The sequence below is a fragment of the Myotis yumanensis genome, unplaced genomic scaffold (assembly GCF_028538775.1).
Source record: "Myotis yumanensis isolate MYYU_CA2020_CCGP unplaced genomic scaffold, mMyoYum1.0.hap1 SCAF_7, whole genome shotgun sequence".
Classification (NCBI taxonomy): domain Eukaryota; kingdom Metazoa; phylum Chordata; class Mammalia; order Chiroptera; family Vespertilionidae; genus Myotis; species Myotis yumanensis.
Genome location: NW_027223758.1, coordinates 56512309 through 56536960, shown reverse-complemented (window position 1 = coordinate 56536960; position 24652 = coordinate 56512309). Strand labels below are relative to the sequence as shown.

The 24652-nt window shown below is 35.8% G+C and overlaps 1 protein-coding gene across 4 annotated transcripts in view; it reads left to right on the top strand.

Annotated features, from left to right (window-relative positions):
* Positions 1–24447, top strand: part of YES1 (YES proto-oncogene 1, Src family tyrosine kinase) — a 56806-nt gene extending 32359 nt beyond the window's left edge. For 2 of the 4 annotated variants that reach the window (XM_070420549.1, XM_070420548.1), the window contains exons 2-12: positions 660–932; positions 4569–4668; positions 7564–7662; positions 8930–9033; positions 9132–9281; positions 10879–11034; positions 11205–11384; positions 15916–15992; positions 17261–17414; positions 19560–19691; positions 21872–24447. In XM_070420549.1, coding sequence (XP_070276650.1) covers positions 668–932; positions 4569–4668; positions 7564–7662; positions 8930–9033; positions 9132–9281; positions 10879–11034; positions 11205–11384; positions 15916–15992; positions 17261–17414; positions 19560–19691; positions 21872–22080 — 1626 coding nt within the window. In that variant the 5' untranslated portion in view covers positions 660–667 and the 3' untranslated portion in view covers positions 22081–24447. Of the gene's footprint in view, positions 1–659; positions 933–4568; positions 4669–7563; positions 7663–8929; positions 9034–9131; positions 9282–10878; positions 11035–11204; positions 11385–15915; positions 15993–17260; positions 17415–18300; positions 18442–19559; positions 19692–20509; positions 20827–21871 lie in introns of those variants that run through there. The other 2 variants (XM_070420550.1, XM_070420551.1) reach the window with 2 other exon arrangements.
* Positions 24448–24652: the final 205 nt, after the last annotated feature.

Sequence of the window (24652 nt, the reverse complement as noted above, 5' to 3'; positions counted from 1 at the left end):
CAGAAAACCTTATGAAGTAGGTGGTATTATTATCCTCCTTTTTCAAGTAACTGAGGTCCAGAGAGGTTAAACAACATATCTAAATGACTCCACTAGTAAATAGAAAGCCAGGATTCAAACTTGGGTCTCTCTGGCTTCAGAACCCATGATTTTCCCTATTCATTGTGGCATGTTTTCATTGGACCATTAAAAGTGGTTGTGTTGCCCTAGCCGGTTTGGCTTGGTGGACAGAGTGTCGGCCTGCGGACTGAAGGGTCCCAGGTTCGATTCCGGTCAAGGGCATGTACCTTGGTTGCGGGCACATCCCCAGTAGGGGGTGTGCATGAGACAGCTGATCGATGTTTCTCTTTCATCGATGTTTCAAACTCTGTATCCTTCTCCCTTCCTCTCTGTAAAAAATCAATAAAATATATTTAAAAAAAAAATAAAAGTGGTTGCGTTGGAGAATGACATAATTGGAATGATGCCTTAGCAGATAATGAGGGGAAGAGATTTCATCTTTAGCTGTCTGGTTTTTATTTTTGTTTTGTTTTGTTTTTTTAATGTTACTTTTTGCAGGAGAAAAATGCTTTGTTTAAAGTTAACTTTTGAATTGCATCTTTTTGATATATCCTTTATGTTAACTGCTTCTCAAAGTATTTACCTTATTTCTATTGTAGATTTTATAATGGGCTGCATTAAAAGTAAAGAGAATAAAAGTCCAGCAATTAAATATAGAACAGAAAACACTCCAGAACCTGTCAGTACAAGTGTAAGCCATTATGGGACAGAACACACTCCAGCAACACCATCATCTTCAGCAAAGGGAACATCTGTTAATTTTAACAGTCTTTCCATGACACCATTTGGAGGATCCTCAGGGGTGACACCTTTTGGAGGAGCATCTTCCTCATTCTCAGTGGTGCCAAGTTCATATCCTGCTGGTTTAACAGGTGAGATTTAAATGGACAATTCTGTTGTAAATTTGAGAATATGACCTTGGGCAATACATGCATAAGGTTTGCCTGCTCTAAGAAAAATAATTTACTGGTTGACTTTTTAAATAAGTTTGTTATTAAAGTCTCTTAACATAAAAATTAAAGTGTTACTGTTTTTGGGAAATCTGGTAATAAACTGATAGTGATTACACCATTAAGAATTTCATTAACTCATTTTTCAAGTAATTATTAGGTGCCTACTGTGTGGCTGGCACTGAGGATATAAAGATTTAAAAAATACAGCATAGGGAATAAAGTCTTAATTATGTATGGTATCAGATGCATACTAAACTTAACCGGGGTGATCACTTCATGAGATATATAAATATCTAATCACTATGTTGTACACCTAAAACTATATCAACTGTAATTGAAAAGTAAATTTTAAACATACCTCTCCCTCAAGAATGTTGCAGTTTCTCAGGATTGTAAAGTGCTGTCCTCTATTAGTAATTACAGTCAAACCTTATTTCTAGAACATCTCCCATCTCAAACAGTGCGATTCTCCGAAGAATCGCAGAAGAAATGTCTCAGTTGTTGACCCAAACTTCAGTTTTCAACATGATAACCCTTTTATGCTCATACCTCAGCATGACAAAAAGCGTCTCTCAGGCAACAAAGAAGAGAATGCTTTTGTTGTTGGAGAAGTCAATGATTAACACAGTTTTAAAACAAAGACCATCAAGAGTATTTATGTTGCTAAGGTTGTAAAAGTGCTCACAAAAAAAACGACCACAGGCAATTGAATAGATAGAAAAACTGTTGTTGATTGGATAAATGAAATACAGCCAGTGGTAGCATTTTGGAGGCAGTGATATATTAAAAATTCATTTAAGGCTAGTAGAGATGGTTCGATAAATTTAAGAAGTGTTTATAGATTAAACAGTACATTAGATATTGTATTATATATAAGAAAGGTTAAATAAAATGGAATTATTTGGGGGTCTGGAACGGATTAATTCAGTTTACATTATTTCTAATGGGAACAAATTTTTCGGTTTTTGAACAAATCGCTTGTCAAACATGTATGCAAATTAAGTTCGAGAACCGATGTTCCACTATACTTAAATGTTAATTAAATGGCAAAATGGTGATGATAATACAGTTTTTCTATTAGGTACTAGTGATTTAAAAGAGAAAAATTCTGAGCTCAGAGTTTAAATGATTTTTTTTAGAGTCAAAGATAAGCAGAGAGAGCCCAGATTTAATGTCTTATTCTAGAACTCCATTTATTATTTATATCATAATATCCTTTCAAGAACAGCAAGAAGTGAGAGCTGACAACCTTTAATGGAGCTGAAATGCCCTAAAAAAAAGTAGTCAGAAACTTTAAAAAGAGTTATTTTATGAAGGATCCCATATTAGGATGCTTTCCCTTGAGTAACAAAACATACCTGGCTTAAAAGGTAGAATGAACTCCAGGATTCCTTCATGTCATCAACAACCCAAGTTTCTTTGATCTCTCTCCTGCAGTCCTTGGATTTTCCACTTTATCTTCAGACTTAGGACAAAACAGTTGCCAGCATCAAATTGAGCAACATGTTTCCTTACTAACAACCAATGGGGACAAAAGAGGACTCTCTTCTACAAGCATGGACTATAAATTTGTCCCTTCAGTTTGCTTGCTTCTGAACCAATAATAGTGACCAGAGGGATGCCATACACTAATTGTGTTAGACTGTTCCTGTGGGGAGTTATGGACCTCAAAAAGTCAATTACAATCTAATTCCAGCCCCCTAACTCTAAATACTTCAGTAACAGATGGCCATGATGGTATTTATCAGTCATCAGCAAAAATTTTAATTATCTTCAGGATTATATGTTTGGGAAAGACAGTAATCTAAAATGATTAAAGTAAATATTGATAACTTTAAGACAGAATTTAGTGACCTAAAGCAGTTTATATATGTGAAATAGTTTGTTCGTGGATATTAATTTATTAATAAATATGGAGTGTCTGTATGCCAGTTATAGAGAGTTATGAGAGAAACAAGGTTTCTGCCCTAAAGGGTTGGACAGTAATTATATAAACAACTATTCAGTGTGATTAACAATTCTCAAATGCTATGAAAGAACTAACCAGAACATTGGTGAAGGCCTTTTAGATGATCAAGGAATGGCATCTTGACAAGAAATTATTTGAGCTGTTTTATTATTGAGAATGATCTAAACCTATGCAGAACTGGGAAAAGAGCTTTCTGCAAAGTTTAGGAGGTACACATGGACTTGGCAGTTTTTGAAGAGTAGTAAGGAGGCCCATATGAACAGAGGGTAGAATTGTATGATTTGGGATTAAAGAGTCAGGATTACTCAGGACCTTGTAGACTGGTAAGAAGTTTGGGTTTTATTCAGAGCCAGAAAGAAGCTATTAAAGACATTTCAGTTAAGGATTTTGATGATTGAATTGCTTTTTAAAAGAAACTCATTCTGGCAGATGTAGGGAAGCTGATATACAATGAGTTAGGAGGCTACTACTCTCAGAAGTCCCAGTGAGAAGGAACATGGGCTTGGATTAGGGTGGCAGCAGTAGAAACGGAAAAGGAAGTAGATATTTGAGAGGTAGAACCACTTGTCTTGAGTACCTGGTTGGTTAGTAATGCCATTTGCTTAGGTAGGGAAGACTCAGGTAACAGGCTAGAGGAGAAAAATCAACACCTTTGTTTTTGTAACTAATAAGTTTTAAATCCTTGTTAGACATTAGGTAGACATGTAAAAAAGGTAGTGTTATATGACTGGAATCCAGATAAATGAAATAATCTGTTTTATTCTTTGTTTTGTTTGCAGATAATAGTTTGGCTGTGTAAGTGTGCTAATCTCTTAAGCATCTGCACACAATGCTATATAAGATAGTTATTTTTGAAATTTATAAGTCATATCAGCCATACAATTTAATTGCTAAGAAAAACATGCCATTTTTATATTTGAATGTTAAACATAATAAAGTATCTTACTAAAACCTTAGTTATTACTGTTAATGATTAGTTTTAAGGATTGAAATGTTCACTCATTGTTTATAAGGAATTTAGAGAATCAATGCCTGTAATTTGATGCTTTTTCTGCCAAAGAAGTGATTTGATCTTTGTCTTTCAAGCCAGAGAATCAAAATTAAATTTGTGTCTCTGGGTCTGAATTTTAAAATTTGTAGAGTATAATACGTCCATAGAAGGCCTTAAGAGAGTATCTTATTGCCCTAACCAGTTTGACTCAGTGGATAGAGCGTCGGCCTGCGTACTGAAAGGTCCCGGGTTCAATTCCGGTCAAGGGCATGTACCTTGGTTGCAGGCACATCCCCAGTAGGAGGTGTGCAGGAGGCAGCTGATCGATGTTTCTCTCTCATCGATATTTCTAACTCTCTATCTCTCTCCCTTCCTCTCTGTAAAAAATCAATAAAACATTTTTTTTTTTTTTTTAAAAAAAGAGTATCTTATTAATTTGAAAATGCCAGCTTCCCAATTTCCAACTTTCAAAAATAGATTCTGGAGACCAGGGGAAAAAAAACTATGCTTAAGCCTTTTTGCTGGCAGTGATTTTTAATTTCTCTTCTGTTAATTTATCTATATAATTTACCTTGGTCTTCTTTTCTTCCAATAGGTGGTGTTACTATATTTGTGGCCTTATATGATTATGAAGCTAGAACTACAGAAGACCTTTCATTTAAGAAGGGTGAAAGATTTCAAATAATTAACAATACGTAAGTGTTACGAATGAGAAATACTGACAGTCACCTGGTCTTTACATTGAAATCACTGAGCTAGTTAATGATTCAGAGATGAGAGTAGTGGGGTGTGGACCTCTGCCCATTCGGTTGGACAATGCATTTGTTTTCTTTAGACATATGGCAGAATACTACTGATGTAGCCAGAAGTTATTACTTCTATAAATCGTGTTGCTGTGGTTCTGCCATAAACAGTAGAGATTTAAGAATGAAGAGTGAGGGAGTATATGTAAGTAAGTACATTACTTTAGAAAATCTTTATAGCCGTTACCGATTTGGCTCAGTGGATAGAGCGTCGGCCTGTGGACTCAAGGGTCCCAGGTTCGATTCCGGTCAAGGGCATGTACCTTGGTTGTGGGCACATCCCCAGTAGGAGGTGTGCAGGAGGCGGCTGATTGATGTTTCTCATCGATGTTTCTAACTCTCTATCTCTCTCCCTTCCTCTCTGTGAAAAATCAATAAAATATATATTTAAAAAAAATCTTTATAAAGAGAATTCTATATTCCTATTTATCTAAGTACTAGATGATTTAAATATCTTATCTGTTTCTTCTTACCAAAAAAAAAAAAAAGGGAAAAAGGCCAGGTAAGGAACCCCTGTAATCCCAAACTGACCAAATTGAGTGGCTTTTTATGTATGTGACTCTTAGACTTTTTGTCATTTAGTGGCCCACCATAGAAAATTCATTGTTATTTATGGAAAAATAGATTCCATAATTTCATTAGCAAGCATAGCAGCTACTTTGTAACTTCTTAAAATATTTATTTATGGTCTTTTTGCTTCCAGTCATGTTTTCTTCCATCCTTATTCTCATTTGCTACCAGTTATTATTCCAGAACATAAAATATGTTCATGTCTCTCTGCTTTAAAATCTTTTAATAGTTACCAGTTGCCATCAGGATAAAGAAAAATAACAAGAATATTAGGCATTATTCATTGAGCTTCTTCCCCTTTCTCACTCCACTGCCTAGCCATGTTGAATTACTTGCGATTATCTGAATATTCTGTGGTTTTTCACCTTTTCCAGGCCTTCACATATATGATTTTTTTTCCTGGAATGTGATTTCTCCTTTCCCTCCCCCCCTTCTTTATATGGCCAACCCAAATCATCCTTCAAAATGTTTATTCCTATGTCCTTTCTCAAGGAAGCCTTTCCTGACATTCTTCCTCTTCTGCCTGGCCCAGTACCTACCTCTTGCTGGATCAAGTGTTTTTTTTTAAAATGTTTACATAGCATCCTATGCAAACCTAAATCATAGCTGCCATTGCAGTTTCAAATTATAACTTATCACTTGCTTATTATTCTTTTAGACCAGTGGTTGTCAACATGTGGCAAAATCATCCAGGGCACATTTGGCAATGTCTAGAGACATTTTTGGTTGTTACAGTCAGTTTGTTACTACTGTCATCTAGTGAGTAGAGGCCAGGGATATTGCTCAGCATCCTAGGGATCCTACAATGCATAGGACATACCCCCACAACAAAGAGTGATCTAGTCTAAGAAGTCAGTAGTGCTGAGGTTGAGAAATCCTACTACTCTGGACTGTGTTTCTTGAGGGTAAGGACTATCTTTTTACTCCTGTTTTCAGCATACCCTTTCATAAAGTCTGTCACTTAAGAAGGTATTCAATAAATGTTTGAATGAATCAGTGAATGATGAGCAGGAAACTACAAACCAGGTATTTTAATTTATAAGTATTTGAATTACCAAAGGATTTTCCACTTCGTTTTCTAGAAAGTAAATGTACCTCAAGTATTTATAAAATTTCAATTTCAATAAAATATTTTCAGTATTTCTCTCTGTTAAAGCAAAACATGCATTCAATTTTTAGTAGTGGAACCCATTTTTGTATCTTGCTCATTAGAGACTGATATTTGCTTCTTCCACATTAATTTTGGAAAAGTCAAGGCTTATGTTTTCCAAATTACATACAGTTCTTGTGTTGTGAATTGCTTATAGTCTTACTTGCATATTTATGGATAGTATTTTTGTATATATTCTAAGAATTAAATTTTTTGTTGTTATTGCCCATTAAGATTTTTTTTTTTTTTTTGCTTTTTTTTTTTTTTTTTTTTGCGGCCCTGAAAAGGGCCTTTGGTTGCCCATTAAGATTTTTGGCTACAGGAGTTCTAGAGCATCCTGATTTTTCCCCCTAAAATGACTAAAAAGGAAGATCATAATTTTATACACTGTTAAAAATAAATAAAAAAGAATGAGCTGCTGATACATGCCATAACATAGGTGAACCTTGTAAAGATTATGCTATGTAAAAGAAGCCAGTCAAAAAGATCATATATTGTATGATTGCATATATATGAAATGCCCACAATAGGTATATTCATAAAAACAGAAAGTGGATTAGTGGTTGGCATTGGTGGGGGTGGGACAGAAGAGGGATGGGAGGATGACTCTTAATGGATATGAGGTTTCTTTTTGGGGTAATGAAAACATTCTAAGATTGATTGTGGGATGGTTGTACAACTCTGTGAATATATTAAAATCCACTAAATTGTACATCTCAAATGGGGGAATTTTATAGAACATTTAATAAAAAATGAATAATTTGAAAGATTTACCTTCCAAATTGTCTTATTCAGTATAGTTTATTGTCTTAGGTTGAAAGAGTAATGTAACTAAAAGTGTAATTTTTTTGTTGTTTTGCTTTGAAGCAGAAATGTAATTGTGCTTTTGCTTAGCTTTATTCCTTTAATTCATATAACCTATTTTTAAATATTATCCTTTGAGTTGATTCTTGATCACATGAATGCATAATTTTAAAAATGTATCCTTCAGCTACAAGACAACACTGCAGTACGTCTATCTTAAACGGTAGTCTACCTTGTGGTAACTGTTGTTTTATGTGTTGCAGGGAAGGAGACTGGTGGGAAGCAAGATCAATTGCTACAGGAAAGAATGGCTATATTCCTAGCAATTATGTAGCCCCTGCAGATTCCATTCAGGCAGAAGAGTATGGCACTACTTCATATTTTATTAATTGTTTTGATTTTAAAAATGTTTTAATGCACATTCTACTTAGCCACAACTTTACACACACACAATTACATATCAGTCTTTATACAGCTAATGTAACATATTAATAGGAAATGTTACTTAAAAATTAATAATTAATGCCACAGTACTTGCTTAGAGTAGGATTATAAATGAATCTGCATTAATACTGTATTGTTATGCCTTTATCTTTTCACTTAAAAATTATATTAACCTTTTTTTTTGTATTCTGAGCCTTCTCTCACTTCAAAAATTTACCTCAGTTTGTAGTATTATATCAGTGTTAATTTACCTCAGTTTGTAGTATTATATCAGTGCCTGCTCCTATGTAGGGGAGAATCCTTGTCTTTTAGAAAGTATGCCCTAAAGGATTTAGGGTAATGATTCAGCATGTTTGCCACTTACTCTCAATAAGTTCATGGGGAAAAAATGCACACACAGGGAAAGAGAATGTACAAGGCAAAATGTTACATTTGGGAAGCCTGGTAGAGGATATCTGGGAGTTCTGTCTACTACTTTTAAAAAGTTCACCTTCAATGACATCACTTTCAGGTCAAACCAAGTTTATCTTGCATCCATAAATGCTACTTCATTTTTATATCACAACACTTAACACAGTAGATATTGCACATAGTAGGTATTCTGCCAGTGTGTGTTTGCTTTTATTAATGATATGTAATTTGTCTCCATAACTGTCCTGCTTTGGCAGTTGTTACATTGTTTTGTTCTTTTGTCTTTTTCTCCACTATTGTGAAATCATTCATGGCAGAGACTGTAATGTCTACACTGATGTAGAGTTTCTAATTTCAATATGGTTTACTTGCACGTTACTGAATACAGATGATCACATTATTGCCAGAGAACTACTTTTATTCTTCCTACTATGGTCTTATTATTTCCATCTGCCACTGATTGAAAGGCTCTGTCTGCCATTATGGTCTTTCCTTCTCCATTTACTGTTTCTGTGACTCATGTAGAGCTTAAGAGACATGTTAAATAGTCAATACATGGAAATACTATGACAGATTATATTCTAACAGTAATATTTGTAATAGTCCTATCTAATAAATGTTTTTTATTGTATTTTACTATATTTTCAAGCTGTGTTCTGTAGCTGTTTTTGTCATCCACCCCATCTTATTCTATTCTTATTAATACTATTAATACTTACGTATAATTTTTCTTACCCTTACACCTTTCTAACTCAGAACACTGTTTTTTTCCAGATGGTATTTTGGCAAAATGGGGAGAAAAGATGCTGAAAGATTACTTCTGAATCCTGGGAATCAACGAGGTATTTTCTTAGTAAGAGAAAGTGAAACTACTAAAGGTATGAATATTGTTATGTTGATATAAGTATAAAAATCTTCTTAGGCTGTATTTTGAGAAAGATATAACAAAAGGTTTCATTTCTTCCTGCTCCACCAGGTGCTTATTCCCTTTCTATTCGTGATTGGGATGAAGTAAGGGGTGACAATGTGAAACACTACAAAATTAGGAAACTTGACAATGGTGGATACTATATCACAACTAGAGCACAATTTGAAACTCTGCAGAAGTTGGTTAAACACTACACAGGTATGTAATATTTCAAAGGTGAAAATTATTTCTTCAGTTGTATTTTATGAGGACAGAATCCATATCTTCATGTCCTTAGGTTTAGCATGTTTCTTTACACATATGTGTTCATTGGATGTCTTTTGTTTTCTAATTTTAAAATGGGTTCTTGGATGATGTGCTAAAATCAGATTATCATCATTTGAGTCTTTATATTTTACTGGTATAGTGTTTACATTGGAGTTCCATTTCATGACAGCTAAATACAAAGATTGATTGTGACAATAAGTAAAAAGGCAAAACAAATATTTTATTTAGGGACACTTATTAAGGAGGTAAAGCAGCCCTGGCCGCTGTGGTTCAGTTGGTTGAGTGTTGTCTCATGCACAGAGAGGTCGCTGGTTCGATTTCTGGTCAGAGCACATGCCTGGGTTGTGGGCTTGGTCCCCAGTAGGGGGCATGCAGGAGGCAATTGATGGATCCATCTTCTCTATTTTTCTCCCTCTCCCTTCCTTTCTCTAAAACCAATAAGATCATATTTTTTTTTAAAAAAGAAGGTAAGCTAAAAACTTAAAATAAAAAGTTGTGTCAGATGTCCTTTTGGTTAACCTTCTTCTGCATGAGATGGACTACATAAGACTTCCTGAAATATAAACATAGTAAGATTTATTTATTAAATAAAATCTAGTGAAGATGCATTTTTCTTTTCCTAAAAAATTAAGCTATATCATTCTTCAGTTTTTCAAGGATCTTTGAAAGGTATTTAATATTAGTCTATCTCAAAAATTTTCATTGTCAATTTGATACTTGAATGCATCTGAAAGTCTTTAAATGATTAATGCTAGGGGAGGGGAAGTTCCTATGGCAGTTTCTTCTTCAGTAACAGTTAGCTGCAAACTGAGTTTATCAAGTGATCCTCCAATGTTGACATTGGCCAAACGTGTTGCCAAACAGTGGCATCAGTTATAATTGCAATTGTTAGAATGCCAGTTTGCATGGTTACTTGTTGAGAATGGGAGGGAGCATGTCTTATTTACAATAAGAAAGATTGTATAAGCAGAATTCACAAGTTAAGCCATTATGAATTTGGGACTCCCTGTTTTTGTGTCTCCCTTATTTAAAAATTAGTTTTTTAAAAGAAGTTTTCCCTTGATTTTTGGTGTGCTTTCTATATTAGTGATTTTTAGAAATAACAGTTAATGGTAGTGTTCTTTTTAGAAAGAAATAAAGCAGAGTAGTCAAAAGTAGAACTTTGGAGGCAGCCAGACCCTGGGTTTGAATCCTATCTCCATCATTTACTAATTGGGTGACCTTGAGAGTGTCGATGAATTTTCCAAGACTCATTTATATGAGATATCTGTAAGTTGCTGAATTAGCACAATAGCTGGGACATAAGTATTCAATACATAACTTTTTAAATGTAATTAATAAAATGTTTCATTTCTTGTGTGTTTTGCTTTTTACATACAATTTTTTTCTGTTTTTATTTAAAAAAAACTAATAGAACATTATATTTTTTGTTTTCTATAATTTCAACTTTTTAAAACATTGATACACTACATGTGACTTATTTTTTGTAAGTAATTAATTTTACAATATAGTTTATTCATTTACCTAGAACATGCTGATGGCTTATGCCATAAGTTAACAACTGTATGTCCAACTGTGAAACCTCAGACTCAAGGTCTAGCAAAAGATGCTTGGGAAATCCCTCGAGAATCTTTGCGACTAGAAGTTAAACTAGGACAAGGATGTTTTGGTGAAGTATGGATGGGTAAGAAGCCTGAACTTTTGTGTGTGTTTTTGTAATTGTTTTGCCATAGATAAAAATACACAATTTATGATAAGATATGTTGAAATATTTTAAGTCACTGTTGCTCATTGAAGTTTGCTAAGAATTTCTTTCAAATGTAGATCAAAATAGTAAAAGTGTTGTTTCTCTAGGAACATGGAATGGAACCACAAAAGTAGCAATCAAAACACTAAAACCAGGTACAATGATGCCAGAAGCTTTTCTTCAAGAGGCTCAAATAATGAAAAAATTAAGACATGATAAACTTGTTCCACTATATGCTGTAGTTTCTGAAGAGCCAATTTATATTGTCACTGAATTCATGTCAAAAGGTATGTGTATATAAGTCTCTTATTATCCATGTTAATACATTTTTTAAAAACAAGTCTTCAGTTTTTTATGCATACAAATTTTTGTATAGTGTTTTCTACTTTGAGATTTTTATGTAAACATTTGAAAAGAAAAAAATCTGACGTTGTGTTATTCCAAAGGATAGTACAAAGTTTAAAAGGAAAATAAGCAGGCTGAATTTATTTTGCAAGTAAATAGTCCTTAATTTCATGTGACCAAAGGAAATGGAATAGCTAGGAAAGTGAAAAAGAAAGTATTTGTAAAAATTGAATTAAAATAATTCAATCAGAAAGATATTTATATCTTTGATACTAAATCAAAGAAATTAATTTTATTTTATTTTAATGTAAGCATAACCTTCATACTCAGGCATCTAGAAACATTCTTTTTTCAGTACTGTCAGCTGAAGTGTCTCCATTTTCCCAAACCCCAAGTTGGGATCTTTAGTTCCAGGGTTGGTTAGGGCCAGGATTAAAAACAAGGGAAAGTAGTTGCTCTTCCCTCCTTTTCCCTTTGCCTAATGTGCTTTAGAAGAAAAACCAGTTATAAAATATGCTGATAGGCTCCCTTTTTACCTTCTTGAATTTTATCTACATTTTAAAACTCTTTAATGAGTCACTCATCCATATTAACACTGATTATGTCATCCCTCTCCAGTAGTCCATCTTGACCAACAATGTAGTTCCATCTAGTGGTGACAGGATCAACTACAAGCTATACATTTGCTATGGGAAATGTTTCCCCCCCTAAAAGGGATAGAAGAACCAAAAGGTTAAAATAACTCCATAGCCTACTAATTGATAGCCAAGACATACCTAAAGCCTCAAAGCACATGGTACTTCTTGGAAGGAAGCTCTCCTGCAAACCACTGCCAAATATCCCATTTCAGAGTGCATTAGATGAACTAGAAAGGGAAGAAAAGAGACAACAAAGAGGAGGTTTAAATCAAAATATTGATAGTATAAGAATATAGGTAAAGCTAATGGCCCATTAGCTTTGTATATTGATTTCAAGAATTATTTTATTGGGGGAAGCATGGTAAAAGTCTTGTTGTCAGGTTGCTGGGTTAGGATTATTTCTAGACGGGAGATTTAGAATGTAAGGTCACAAATATCCCTTCTATTTTTTAAAATTCTGTAATTCCCCATCTTGCAGTTGGCCCTCTATAATCCATCCAAACTCATTGCCTCAAGGCTTTCACATAAATCCACTTTTCTGGCCAGAGGGTCTTCTTGTTGCTTCTTGTTTCCATGAGTTTGTTCATGTTATTTTGTTCAACTGGAATTTGGTTTCCTTATCTCTTGACCAGTCCATCAACTGTACTTTCTTCAGACTGTACTTAAGTCGGGTTTAGGAGCCTTCCACTGATAGTCCAGTGTGTCATGATCATTATATCTTCTGCAATCTTTTCCATCAAACTATTCTAGAAGTTATTAGCAACCAAAATGTATTGAATGGTTCTAGTATATAAGGTACTCTGCTATTTATTATACGGTAGATTAAATTTGGAGAGAAAAGACCTAGACTTCTGAAGAGTTAATTTTTAGCATAAAAGTAAATAACAGTTTACTATAAACAAGTGAAGCTACAGGCCAACGCATAATAAATTTCAGTAAGTATAATAGAAATTGAGGAAGAGATTACACAGGCTGGAATAAATTGAGAAAAATTAGTAGAAAAGAAAAGTCCTGACTTGCCCTTTATGGTTATGAAGGATATGGATGTGTAAAGGGCAGAGCTAAGAGGATTGAGGAAATGAGAATCAGAACCATAGCTAGTGAAAAGTACAGAAGTAGTAGAAGAAACTAGTTGGAAATAAGCCTAGAGAGGGGTATATGAGACAAGCTTAAGAATTGCTTTCAATTTATTTCACTATTATTTATTCAGTACTTACTGTCAGAGTTGTGAATGAGTTTTCAGGTCTATGAACTTTTTCTGAAGTTATTATGTGTCAATTTTTGCATAACTTATGTATGTTTTCTGGAAAGAGTTCATAGTTTTCATCAGATTCTCAAAATAACTTATGGGGGAGAAAAAGTTATGGACCACTAGTAAGATCCAAAACATTCTATGATAAATGGATATAAGAAACATTTTAAGGGGATTGGGAATTGTCACAATGATACAAATTCCAATCCCAGATTTCTATACTCTGCAGCTTTTGCACAAAATATTTTAGCACTTTTGTTACACTGAATGATGTTCTACTTAGAGTATTGATCAAAGAACTATCTTCTTTCTATACACTTGGTTCTGACTCTCCTTTTGCAGCCTCATTCTCATCTTTGGGCTCTGTGTTCTTGCTTCGGAAGGACTGTTTTCAGTTCCCGGAACTTACTGTGCTGTTTTATGCATTACAGACTTTGTACTTGTTATTCCCTCTTGGAATTCCCTGTTTGCCCCCATTCTTCCTTTAAGATGCATCTTCTCTGTGAAGCCTTTTCTAACTTGTCTGTAGAATTAACTATATCCACTGTGCCTCTACTGTAGTAGTTACAATAACTTTATAACTCCTACCGTACAATATTTGTTTGCATATATTTTATAGATCTATATACTATCCTCCTATATAATAAAGAGGTAATATGCAAATTGACCCATCACACCCTCGCACAAGATGGCCGCCCACATGTGGGCACAAGATGGCCAGCATGGGAGGGCAGTTGTGGGCCATCAGGCCAGCAAGGGAGGACAGTTGGGGGTGATCAGGCCGGCAGGAGAGTGGTTAGGGAGTGATCAGGCTGGCAGGCAGAAGCGGTTAGGGGCAATCAGGCAGGCAGGCAGGCGAGCAGTTGGGAGCTAGCAGTCCCAGATTGTGAGAGGGATGTCCGACTGCAGGATTGGGCCTAAACTGGCAGTAGGACATCCCCCAAGAGGTCCCAGATTGGAGAGGGTGCAGGCTGGGCTGAGGGACAGAGCTCCCCGCCCCCCCATGCACGAATTTCGTGCACCGGGCCTCTAGTACTTTCATATTAGATCAATATCTTTTCAAGGGCAGAGACCATGACTTATCTTTATATCCTCTATACCTTTTTACAGTGCCTCACATGTAGTAGGCCCTTGGTAAATAATTCGAATGGGCAGATAAATGGACAAACACAGTAACATGTTCCCCTTAGTAAGTAGACAGACCGGAAGAAATGTAGATATTCTTTGACTTTGATACTTTATACATGAGACTAAGTCATGATTTTCCTTCTTTTGTAATCATGTCACATAGAAGGGGCATTCTTTGTCTTGTTTTATTTTACTTTCCTTTTGAAATACTTTTAAACTTATAGAAAAGTTGCAAAAATAATACAAAGAATTCCTGTATATATTTCAGCCAGATTTGTCAATTGTTAGCTAGATATATCACTAATATATAAAATAAAGGATTTTCCTCTGAACTATTTAAGAGTACATTGCAGATATTATGTTTCCTTCTAAGTATGTCAGTGTTTTTCTCCTACAGACAAGAACATTGTCTTATATAACCACAGTATAATGATAAAGTTCAGGAACTATAACATGGATACAATTCTATTATTTAATACTAGTCTATATTAAGATTTCACCAGTCATCCTAGTGATATCCTTAATTACAGCAATTTTTCCCTGATCCATTGTCTAATCCACTGGTTGGCAAACTCATTAGTCAACAGAGCCAAACAACAACAGTACAACGATTGAAATTTCTTTTGAGAGCCAACTTATTTAAACTTAAACTATATAGGTAGGTACATTGTTATTAACTTAATTGGGGTACTCCTAAGGCTTAGGAAGAGCCACACTCAAGGGGCCAAAGAGCTGCATGTGGCTCGCGAGCCGCAGTTTGCCGATCACTGGTCTAATCCATAGTCACCAATTTCTTTTAGTTGTAATTTTTCTTTGGTCTTTAATCTGGAGAGTATCTCATCCTGTCTTTCATAACATTTTTTTTTTTTAAGAGAATGGTACCATCGTTTTATAAAATGTGTCTTAATTTAGGTGTATCTGATATTTTCTCCTGATTAAATTGAGCTAATGGTATATTTGAAACCAGTAATAGAGGAATAGCAGCTAGACTTTTCATTTCTAGCCTTTCTCTCTGCTGTTATTCATAATACTTTGCTGTTCCATATCTTCTGCTGAAATTGAGAGAAGTCAGTTGGACTAACACTTCCACATCAACTGAGCCACCTAGATTTACTTTTAAGTACCCCAAGATATTCCCAGTTGTCTTTAGTTCTTAATTCTGACTGACTTAAAAATATGTAAGGATACTGCTTTTTGAATCAAAATTGGAACTGTTGATCTTGATCAAAGCAAGGAAGGAATGCCTATAATCTGGTGAGATTATCTCATTTTCCTTTTTTCTTACGTTATCAAGAAAATTTTATAAAATTTCAGTTTAGGGCCTCTAGAGTTTAAAGATAGTTATTCAGTAATTTCAAGCTACAAAAAAATGTTAAAGAATGAAAAGCTGAAGTTTTTGTATTATGATGTGATTTATTTGCTTATTTTCCATGAATGTCTTGCTGTCTCTTATAGGGAGCTTATTAGATTTTCTGAAGGAAGGAGATGGAAAATATTTGAAGCTCCCACAATTGGTTGATATGGCTGCTCAGGTACTTGTATATTATACCTGTATCATCCATTTGAATCGAAAGTGTGCACTAAACATGTAAAATAATTTTAATGGAATGCTATTGTTTGTATAATGAAATCATGAAATTTAAGAGCTGGAAGAGATATCCTATATAATAAAAGGCTAATATGCAAATTGTTCCCTCCACCAGGAGTTCAACCAGGGGGCGGGGCTGGCGGCCAACTGCCTGTGGCCCCTCCCCACAGCTGACCCAGCCCAATTGGCCAGATCGGGGCAGGCTGGCTGGACCCCACTCATGCATGAATTTGTGCACCTCTAGTTAGAGATAATCCAGTCTGATCTCCTAGTTATAGATAATTTAATTATAGATAATGTTGTATCTGAAGACCAGAACTATTTAAAATTCAGGTAGTATTAGTATTAGAACCAGGTATGTACCTACCATAACACTTCTGTCCTGAATCATATGGCCTTTCAGAAACATACTGCATCCACAAATATAAAATCTCTCTATATTTTTTTAATCCTTACCCAAGGATGCGTTTTTGTTTGTTTTTGTTTGTTTTTAATGATTTTAGAGAAATGGGGAGAAGGAAATAACGTTGTGAGAGAGAAACATCTATCGGTTGCCTCCCATACACGCCCCAACCAGGGATTGAACACACAACCTGGGTATGTGCCCTGACCAGGAGTCGAACACACAACCTTTTGGTGTAAGGGATGATGCTCCAACCAAATGAACCACTTGGCCAGGGCTATATGTATTTATATTTTAACAGATACATTTTTAGACAGTGAATGATAGCTATTCCTAAGGAAATAGTACTTTTGGAAATCTCAAATATCTGATGAAGTTTAGGGAAACTTTTTATTCTAAGAAACTGTCTTGTGAAACATTAGCATATGCCACATCTAGTTCACACCCCTGAGTTCAAGGCTCTTGGACTTTCTACAGTAGAGGTTGGCAAACTGTTTTTGAAAAGAGCCAAATAAATGTTTTAGGCTTTGTGGGCCACATACATCCCTGTTGTTTCTCCTTCCCTTCCTCCTCCTCTCCTGTCCTCCTTCCCTTTCCCTCCTTTCCTCCCCAGTCTCCCATTCTTCTTCCCTGTCTTCCTTCTTCTCAATTATAGTGTTTTCTATTTTTCTTATTATCTGCAAAATTATGCCCTTTTATCTCCTTTCTAGATATATGATTTTTCAGTGATCTAACTTAAATACTAACCAAAATTGTTTTATCCCTCCTTTCCTTTGTATCATGTGTCTTTTTATTTTTCTCTTTCCAAGATTGCTGATGGTATGGCATATATTGAAAGAATGAACTATATTCACCGAGATCTTCGGGCTGCTAATATTCTTGTAGGGGAAAATCTTGTGTGCAAAATAGCAGATTTTGGTTTAGCAAGGTTAATCGAAGACAATGAATATACAGCAAGACAAGGTAAAATTATCATTATTTTGTTTGTTAATCCTCACCTGAGGATTTTTTTTTCATTGATTTATTTTAGAGAGAGTGGATGGGGGGAGTGAAGGGAGAAAGAGAGAGAGAGAGAGAAACGTTGATATGAGAAAGACACATTGATTGCCTCCCACACGATACCCGACCAGGAATTGGGAATTGAACCTGCAATGCAGGTATGTGCCTTTGACAGGAATTGAGCCCAAGACCCTTCAGTGTGTGGGCTGATGCTCTAACCCAGTGGTTGGCAAACTGTGGCTCGCGAGCCACATGCGGCTCTTTGGCCCCTTGAGTGTGGCTCTTCCACAAAACACCGGCTCTTCCACAAAATACCGACTTCTGCACATGGGCCACGAAGTTTCAGTTGCACTGTACATGCGCGCCTGCACGTGGTATTTTGTGGAAGAGCCACACTCAAGGGGTCAAAGAGCCGCATGTGGCTCCTGAGCCACAGTTTGCCGACCACGGCTCTAACCATTGAGCTACTTGCCAGGGCAGTTGCCCCCTTTCTAATGAAACCTTTTGTGATTGTGCTAGTGAAAATTGATCTTCTGTTTGAACACCTAAAGAACTATTTTATAACACTTACATACATATATATAGAAATAACCTGAAGTATGTAAAACACCTGTTGTTGCCCTATCTATATATATAAAAGCCTAAGTGGCTGGAACGACTGGTCACTATGACATGCACTGACCACCAGGGGACAGACGCTCAATGCAGGAGCTGCCACCTGGTGGTCAGTGCACTCCCACAGCCAACTTCCCCTGGCTGGCCAACCTCCTGTTGTCCCTCCCCCAGCCGTGAGGCCCCAGTGGCTAGTGGCCAGCCTCCCATGTTCCCCCCTCTACGTTCTTTCCCCCAGCCTGCAGGCCTCGATCAGCCCTGATTGCCCGCCAGGCTAGGGACTCCACCCGTGCACGAATTACATGCACCGGGCCTTCAGTAAGTATATAAGCTACATGAAGGCTATGCTTTTCTCTCCCATAACAATTACCATAATGTCTTGTGCATAAAAAACATACAATAAATATTTGAATTAACTAATACAGACTTTTAAAAATTATAGTACAATAAAATTTTCCAGAGAGATTTCATAAAATGAAAAAGAGATTATGGTAAAAAACCAGTAGACATTAGAACCCAACAGAATATGCCTTCTTCAACCAATGATGAGCTATAGCTATTAGGTGATAGACATACTTAAAAGTTACTGGTCCTATAATACACGGTTTTTTTTTTTTTTTTAAATATATTTTATTGATTTTTTTACAGAGAGGAAGGGAGAGAGATAGAGAGTCAGAAACATCGACGAGAGAGAAACATCGATCAGCTGCCTCCTGCACATCTCCTACTGTGGATGTGCCCGCAACCCAGGTACATGCCCTTGACCGGAATCGAACCTGGGACCTCTCAGTCCGCAGACCGACGCTCTACCCACTGAGCCAAACCGGTTTCGGCAGTTTTTATTTTTTGTTTGTTTTTCATCTTCACCCAAGGATATGTTTCCATTGATTCCAGAGAGAGAGAGAGAGAGAAAAAAAAACACATCAGTCGGCTGCCTCCCACATGCACCCTGACGGGATTGAACCAGAAACCTGGGTATGTGCCTTGACTGCGAATCAAACACATGACCTTTCAGTGTAAGGGATGATGCTCCAACCAACTGAGCCACAATGGCCAGGGCTATAATACACGTTTTATTGTTGTTGTTTTTTAAAAAAATCTGTCTTCATTGTTGAAAGTATTTTTTCCTCTATTGATCCTCTCCACCTCACCCCCTCCCCTCCCCAGGCCTTCCCCAAACTGTTGTCTGTCCATGGGTTATGCATATATGCATATAAGTTCTTTGGTTTAACTTTTCCCCCAGCCCCACCCCCGAAATTCATCAGTCTTTTGTATGCTTCAGTGTCTCTGGATCTATTTTGTTCATCAGTTTATTTTGTTCATTAGATTCCACATTTTAAATATTTAAAAAAATGTTTCCCGTGTATCTTGCACTTTCGAAGAATTTAAATCTGATGACATAAAGATAGTGACAGAAAGAAAGCCCTCCTTATGCCATTATTTACACAAACAGATTTTTAAAACAATTTACTTAAGCATGATGTCATATTGTTTTAGGTGCAAAATTTCCAATCAAATGGACAGCTCCTGAGGCTGCACTATATGGTCGATTTACAATAAAGTCTGATGTGTGGTCATTTGGAATTCTACAGACAGAACTGGTAACAAAGGGCAGAGTGCCATATCCAGGTAAGCTTGCATTTTACTAGCTCTTGTTTATCCCATTAGTGACTTTAATTGGAGATTATTAGGAGCAGAATGTAAGGGCGAAGGCCTTTTTTTTCTTCTCTCATTGTCTCTTTCTCTCTTTTTCTCTCCCTCTCTCTCTTTATTTTGGCATTGGATGGACAGCAACCTGTGAGAGTCACAATCCTTGAGATAGGGCAAGCACATGAGGTTTGCCCCCTTTGACTTCAACTTTCTCTCTTAGGGCATTTTCCAAAAGGGCTATTTATCTCTACTGTTCTCTCAGATAATAAACATATCTTAAATACCCTGGCTCATCTTGCCCTCCCCAACCTCCATCTCCAAGCCCCTCTCTTACAAGTTGTGGTAACACAGGGTGAGCTGTGGATTCCGTGTACAAAGGAATACAAGAAAGGAACTGTGTAATAACTTGAAGAAGGTTAAACAGGTGATGTTAGATAAAGAAACTGTTACAGGAAAGTGACTTGATACAAAGTTACATAGTAAGTGTACTTGGCAAAACCAGGACTAAAACGCTTCTTCTGAATTTCTATCTGAAAGTTCTTTTAGACACTATCTTACTGCTCAATGTTCCTTACTAGCCCACGTTTGGTAATTAATAACTTAATATCAGAACCTCAGAGTACCACCCTAAATTTTCATTAATCAATTGGGATTGGCTTTTGAAGGCTTTAGTGTTGAAAGTAAGGTTTACTGTGGAATGAAAAAAACTAGATCTTCTGAAACAGCCTAGCATTTTCTAAGGTCTTTTTGATATACTTTGACATTGAAAATTTATTTCTTTGTTAAATTAATTTCAGCCCTAGCTGGTTTGGCTCAGTGGATGGAGTGTCGGCCTGCAGACTGAAGGGTCATGGGTTTGATTCCAGTTAAGGGCACATGCCCATGTTGTGTGCTCGACCCCCAGTGGGCGGCGTGCAGGAGGCAGCTGATCAATGATTCTCATTGTTGATGTTTCTCTCTCTTTCTCTCTCTCTCTCTCTCCCTCCCTCCCTCTCTGAAATCAATAAAAATATATTAAAAAAATAATAAAATAATAATTTCACTAAGTAAACATACTATACTTTGAATCATTTTGTGGCTAGGGGATTTATTTTATTCTCTCCCCCTCCCCCCCAGTTTTATTGAGAAATGACTGACATACATCACTATATAAATTTAAGACATACAGCATAATGGTTTGATCTACATATATATTATGAAATGATTACCACAGTAGGTTCATTATATGTTAGTGGTGATTGGCATCATTGGTTTTTGTTTTTTTCTGTTGTTGTTTTTTTTCCCAATATATTTTTATTGATTTCAGAGAGGAAGGGAGAGATAGAAACATTAATGATGAGAGAGAATCATCGATTGGCTGCCTCCTGCACACTCCCTACTGGGGATCAAGCCTAAAACCTGGGCATGTATTCTTGCCTGGAATGGAACCCAGGACCCTTCAGTCTGCAGGCCAACGCTCTATCCACTGAGCAAAACTGGCCAGAACTTTTTTTTTTTCTAATTTATCTTTATTGTTGAAAGTATTAGAGATGTCCCTTTCTTTCCCTTATTGACCCTTTCTAGCCTCACGTTTACCACACTATTGTCTGTGTCTTTTTTCTTTTTTTAAAAAATCTTTATCATTGAAAGTATTACATAGGTCGTCCTTTTCCCCCCCATTAACCTCTTCCAGCCTGCTTCTGTCCTCCTCCCATCCCCCCAGGCCCTCACCATCCCATTGTCTATGTCCACAGGTTATGCATATATGCATACAAGTTCAGTGGTTGATCTCTTCCCACCCACCCTCCCCTGCCTTCCCTCTGAGGTTCAACAGTCTGTTCATGCTTCTAAGGCATCATTGGGTTTTTTTTTGTGTTTTTTTTTAATGTGAAATATCTTCTTAATAATGTTTGTTTGTTTGTTTGTTTTTAAATATATTTTATTGATTTTTTTACAGAGAGGAAGGGAGAGAGGTAGAGAGTTAGAAACATCGATGAGAGAGAAACATCGTTCAGCTGCCTCCTGCACATCTCCTACTGGAAATGTGCCTGCAACCAAGGTACATGCCCCTGACCGGAATCGAACCTGGGACCTTTCAGTCCGCAGGCCGACGCTCTATCCACTGAGCCAAACCGGTTTTGGCCATCATTGGTTTTTAATGTTTGAATCTTGTGTGTTAGGTATGGTAAACCGTGAAGTGCTGGAACAGGTGGAACGAGGATATAGGATGCCTTGCCCTCAGGGCTGTCCAGAATCTCTACATGATTTAATGAATCTTTGTTGGAAGAAGGACCCTGATGAAAGGCCAACATTTGAATATATCCAATCTTTCTTGGAGGACTACTTCACTGCTACCGAGCCACAGTACCAGCCAGGAGAAAATTTATAATCCAAGTAGCCTATTTTATATGCACAAACCTGCCAGAATGTAAAAGACTTACGTAGACTTCCTCACATACAGGAATCAAAAGAAGAAAATCATCTTCACTCCGCATGTTTTTAATGGTAAACTGGAATTCCAGATATGGTTACACAAAACCACTTCTTTGTGTTCCAAATGTTAAACTCTAAAGTACCAGTGATGAATTTTTCAACTTAATTCAGGGTCCAAAGAAAGTATAGCTAAGATATTGATGACAGTGTGAATGATAGCACGGCAGTGAAAAGCAACAAGGCTACTGTTCATAAGTCACTTCCTTTCTTATTCCCCAAATTCAGAATTTTTAAGAGAAAATTATTTCTCATTATAGATAAAACTTGGGAGATATGAACAGTTATGCCATAAGTTTTAAAAATCAAGGAACTTAACGGGACCAAATGATTCCATTCCATTTTTTAAATTTGCTCGCATTCATTATTCTCAAACGTTTTTTCTATAAGTTGAAGTTAATATGCAGTTTTAATATATGCCTTCCTTGCATGGAAATGAGCAAGGTTTTTTAGAAGCAAAAAGGAATATAAGCAACATCTAACTTGGTTAAGTGTTAGACGACAGCAGTGGGATTTGAAAGTGTAGTGCACCTGTTAAAATTCAAACTTGTGGAACTGGAAAGTAGAACTTTTTCACTTTAAATCATTTTCTGAAAAGCTCAGTTTGGAATAATGAAGGGAACTACAAAGTAAGTTAATCTTTTATAAGTTTGCATTAATTTTTTTAATGGCAATATTTAATTGAAATTGTACTATCCAATCCAAGATATCCAATCTCTAGAATAGCATGAAAAAGTAAATCCCAGAATTTAAATAGGTATTATGAGATATTACTAAATATGTACTTATGGTGTGATGGCTGCCACAAATGTAAAAATATCACTAGATCAGGGATTTGAATGCACTTTTGCCCTTATTGCATATAGACTAACAGAGAAGAATTGTATTTAAAAGAAATATGAGAAAAGAAAAATGTGAAAGTTTTACAGATAGAGGGATGGAATGTTATGTTTAATGTTGATTTATGGGATGACAAAATGGCTTTGCTGGCACTCAAAGCTTCTCAACTATTTTTTGAGATATTAAAAGAGTTGTAAGATAATGACTGTAAGACTAATCTAACCATAAACACTAAATAACTGTTATAGCCTCAAAATAAGTTAAGGCTTCCCACTAATTCCAATGATACAGCTTTTATGCAAAACATTTTTAAAACTCCAGTTTTCAAATTTGTGTTTGAATCTATATTCACTTTTTAAATATGCTTAATGGTGATGAATTTTTTCCCCTTTTAGAATTTAGCTGATTTAAAGTGGAAAACTTATTTAGAATAATAGTGGTGAGAAGGGGGGACAGTTTTTGCTCATTTAAAGTACAGAAGTAAAATATACAAAATAAGACTGATTTTTATAACTAAGAAATTCCAAAATATGAATTTGAATAGCAGCATTCTTGGCCTAAGGATCTAGCAAAGGAACTGAATCTGACAAAGTAAAAGTCTGGTATTTATGTTTTAAAATACTCTTTTATAGTCACACTCTAAATAAAGCAATATAGCAGGTCCCCATATTTTAGGAATTCAGTTTTTAACTACCATCACTTACCTGATTATTAAATGTAACATTCTGTGCCATGGTATCTATGTGGAAATTCAAACCATTTTAAAATGTGACAGATGACCTTCATGCAAGTTGGCAACAGTTCTGGTACTAAAAATTGTGGTGGTTTCTTATGTTTACGTAACCTGCTTAGCATTGAATCCCTCTTCCAAGAGGATCTTCCTGTGAAGACTGCCATCAAGTCACCTTTACTCTTAATGTCTGCAACCTGTGACATCAGATTTTTAAAGGGCTCATGTGAACTATGGTATAATTTTTCTAGCATTTAAAAAAGGGTAATAAAATTATATGTTTATGTACTAATTCTGTTCAGAAAAATAAGCCAGGAAAAGATGATGGTATTCCTTTGGTTTTGACTAAATGGAGCTGTTCCTTCTAATATCAGTTGTATAGTAAGGAAATAATACTAACTCACTGTGTATTCAGTTTAAATGGTTATGTATTTTTAACTTGCCAAGAAAAATACCCAGCTTTGTATATTTGAGGATTTTCTCCCAACACCTTTTCACCTTCAATATCTTATTGTGGAACTTTTAACCCTTCCCTCCCCACTCCCCCCACCCCCCCCCCCCAAAAAAAAGTTGGCAAAAACAACCTTATAGCACAAACACTTTTTAAGATAAATAATGGTAGCCTAAAACTTAATATTTTTATAAAGTATTATATTGTTTTGTGGATAATTGAAATAAAAATTCTCATTGAATGTACCCATTTATCTTTTTTTGCCACTATTCATACTTTCTCACCAGATTTTTAAAATTGGTATTTAAAGCAAAGTATTTAGAAAAAAAACATCTTCATTTATATCAAGTTTATTCTATGGTGGTTTATTTTCCATGTCAGGTGAATGACATTATTTTTACAAGTAGCTTTTTTTTTTTTTTTAAGTAATATCAGCAACTACTGGCTATT